At 53.6% G+C, this 3,286-nt stretch overlaps 1 protein-coding gene across 1 annotated transcript in view; it reads right to left on the minus strand.

The window, feature by feature from the left end:
- The window catches only part of TRIP10 (thyroid hormone receptor interactor 10), a 16,581-nt gene that overhangs the window by 10,256 nt on the left and 3,039 nt on the right, over positions 1-3,286 (minus strand). The window contains exons 3-4 of the mRNA XM_027769008.1: positions 2,912-3,027; positions 2,735-2,791 (exon numbers count right to left, since the gene is read on the minus strand). Coding sequence (XP_027624809.1) covers positions 2,735-2,791; positions 2,912-3,027 — 173 coding nt within the window. The remainder of the gene's footprint in view (positions 1-2,734; positions 2,792-2,911; positions 3,028-3,286) is intronic.

Below are 3,286 nucleotides of genomic sequence, written 5' to 3' on the forward strand. Positions count from 1 at the left end.
AAGAAAGAAAGAAAGAAAGAAAGAAAGAAAGGAAGGAAGGAAGAAAGAAAGGGGACAGTGCTTAAACCATTTTTTAAAAAATATGCCAGAGGGTGCATGCACTCACTGGAGAGACACGAGGTGGAGAGAAGGGAATGAGAAGGTGACCCCCAAGGAGAATGGTCACACTGCAATCCCCCCTTCCCCATCTCTCTTCTTGGGTATGCATGCACATCCTCCTGACATGTTTCTCAAGCTACCGGGTCCAGGTGGGGCCCGACAAACCCCTCAGTCACTTTTACCACCACACCACAGGTTGGGCCTACCTTGTCCCTATCCATCAACCCAGTGGGGTCAGGCAGTATCCTCAAATCAAATACCCTAAATTGTTTTTTGGTGTTTTTTTTTTTGAGAGGTTTTTGCTATAGGGCGCATGTGCTTGCCAGAGAGACAGAAAGCGAGAAATCATGCCCAAAGAGGAAGGCCACGCTGCAATCCCTTCTCCTCCATTCTCCTCTTGGGATCTTGGGCACGCACTCACATGCGCCTGGCATGAGTTTAAGTCGACAGGTCCAAGACTCGAACCACAGTCAACTACAGGGGAGTCTAGAGATGTAGCCATTATGGCAACCGCTGGTCCCTACTCTAAATGTTTTTACGGTGAGAGTTACTAATATTCACACTTAGGGGGCCAGTAGGTGGCCTGGTAGTTAAGGTACTAGACTCCTACATGGTCAACCACGGTTCAAATCCCAGGCGTGGTGGCTTGCTTTCTCACTTTTCCTGTCTCTCTCTGGTCAAACTAAAATATAATAATAATAAATATCATGAAAGAATAAAATAATTCTTTTTTAAAAAATGTTCACACGTAGGGACCAGCAGATGGCATAACGATTACATCACTGGACTCCCCCTCGTCGATGGTCGTTCAAGTCCCAGACCCAGCAGCTTAAACTCGCTCTGGGCGTGCATGCATGCCCAAGATCCCGAGGGAAGAATGGAATGTGGTGTGGCCATCCCCCCTGGGAGGGTGATTTTTGCTTTCTGTCTCTGTCTCTCTCTGTCTTTCTGGCAAGTGCACATACCCTAGAGAAAAACCTCTCTATAGAAAAAAAAAAAAGGAAAAAAAATTGCACTTAGTAGAATAAAAAGACTACAATTGGCACAATCCGTGGTGGCACAAGCATTGGGGACACAGCTGTGCAGTGACCTGGGCCACATGGGATGCCCAAGCGTGGTCCAGGTCCCCCTGGACACGCAGGACTCTGGAGGGTGTGCTTGTAGTCCTGGGGGGGGGGGCGGCTGGGGCAGGAGCATCAGGAAACACAGCCGGACCATAGCGGAGATACTTACCCCCCACACACACCGTGCTCATGTGCTTGCTCCTTTCTGTCTCTCATTAAAAAAGCAAAAACACAGGGGACCAGCAGTTGGCGTAATGGCTACATCTCTGGACTCCCATGTAGTCGACCGCGGTTTGAGTCCCGGAGCCAGCAGCTAAACTCACACCAGGTGCTTGTGCGTGCATGCGTGCCCAAGATCCCGAGAGGAGAATGAAGGAGAAGGGATTGCGGTGTGGCCACCCCCCTGGGGGGTGATTTCTCGCTTTCTGTCTCTCTGTATGTTTCTCTCTTTCTAGTGAGCGCACGTGCCCTATAACAAAAACCTCTCCAAAAAATAAAAAATAAACAAAACACACACACAAGAGGCCAGTAGGTGGTGCAATGATTAAGGCGCTGGACTGCCACACCACTGACCACGGATCCAGTCCCGGACTCAGTGACTTGAAACTCTCACTAGGACCATGTGCGTGCCCTAGATCCCCGAGAGGAGAATGGAGGAGAAGGGATTGCAGGGCCATGCCCCCTGGGGGGTCATTTCTCACTTTCTGTCTCCATCTCTCCAGTAAGCGCATGCGCCCTTTGGCACAAATCTCTCTGAAAACACACACACACACCCCTCTATCCCCCCCACATGCACAATCATTAACATCCGGTTAGGCTGGAAGTTACTACCAAAGAAATGAGCAAGACAACTTTTGATTTCCAGAGCTTTTTCAGTTTGGCAATTCAGGACTCGGAATAAAGTTAGCCAACTCCTCCAACAAACGCCTTCTAAGAGAGGGGCAGGGTTTTTTTTTTTTTCTTTGTTTCTGTTACAGGGGATATGCGCTCACGGGAGAGAGACAGAGAGAGGGCGGGAGAGAAGAGAGAAGTGAGACAGCACCCCCAGGAGGCATGGGTACAGCACAACCCTTTCTTCCTCCATTTCTCCCTCCTTTTGGGATTTTGAGCACATATGCACGCGTGTCCTCGAGCCACTGCGCTGGGGTTCAAACCACCACAGTCAGCCACATGGGCTCGGCCACCTTCACCACCATGCGACCAGCTGGCCCAGGGCACTGTTTGAACACACTAACTCACTCCACGTTCACGGGAGCCCTACAAAGATAGGGAGCAATCATCAACCCCATTTCACAAGCGAGAAAAGCGGGTGCAAAACGTGTCACTCGTGCCTGCCAAGACCATCCCGTGTAATAGATGAGGAAAAAAGTAGGCAGAGATTTTGAATCCCTAGAAAGTCGATTGAAGAGTCTAACCCAGGAAATCTGGCCCTCTCCTTGATGCGTTCCCTCCCGGTGGGTATTAGGGGGAGCGTGAGCAGAGGGGTGGCCCAGCTGAGGGAGAAGTGAGACAACGTGCCCCCCCTCCTCCCTGCTCCCCGTCCAGCCCTGCAGCCCCCTCTCTGCCCTTACTTAGAATCAGGGTCATCTTTGACAGGTCTCTTGGGCAGATACTTTTTCACCAGGCTCCTAAGGGGAGACAGAGGCAGGATGGCTCAGCCCGCAGCCCTCCAGCCGGTGCCCCCCGCCCTGCGGCGTGTCCACTCCAGGATCTCCCAGCCCTGCGGCGTGTCCACTCCAGGATCTCACCGCAGCTGCTTCGCGTAAGCCTGTTCCACCTCCGTGCGTTCTTTCACGAACTTCACGTATCTGTCCAACAGGTCCAGCCCCCACTGCGTGTGTCGTTCGAGCACTTCAAACTGATCCTGGCGGGGGGCAGGGGGGGCTTGGAGTGGGGGTGGCTGGGGGTGACCTCAGGACCCCACAGCCCTCAGACCAGGCGCCCTGGGCGTCTCCAAGCTCTGCGCTCCTAGGAGGAGTGGCTTTTCCGGCGCCGCCCCGGCGTGGCGCGGGGGGAGGCAGGAAACTGGCGGGAACCCCCTCCCCTTCCCGGGAAGGGCCAAAGAACAGGCGGTGGGGGGGGGGGGCCCCCCCCGGGGAGGGGAGGGGCCGCAACTGGGGGGG

Source organism: Tupaia chinensis, unplaced genomic scaffold (genome assembly GCF_000334495.1).
Source record: "Tupaia chinensis unplaced genomic scaffold, TupChi_1.0 Scaffold148210_1, whole genome shotgun sequence".
In the NCBI taxonomy this organism is placed as follows: Eukaryota; Metazoa; Chordata; class Mammalia; order Scandentia; family Tupaiidae; genus Tupaia; species Tupaia belangeri.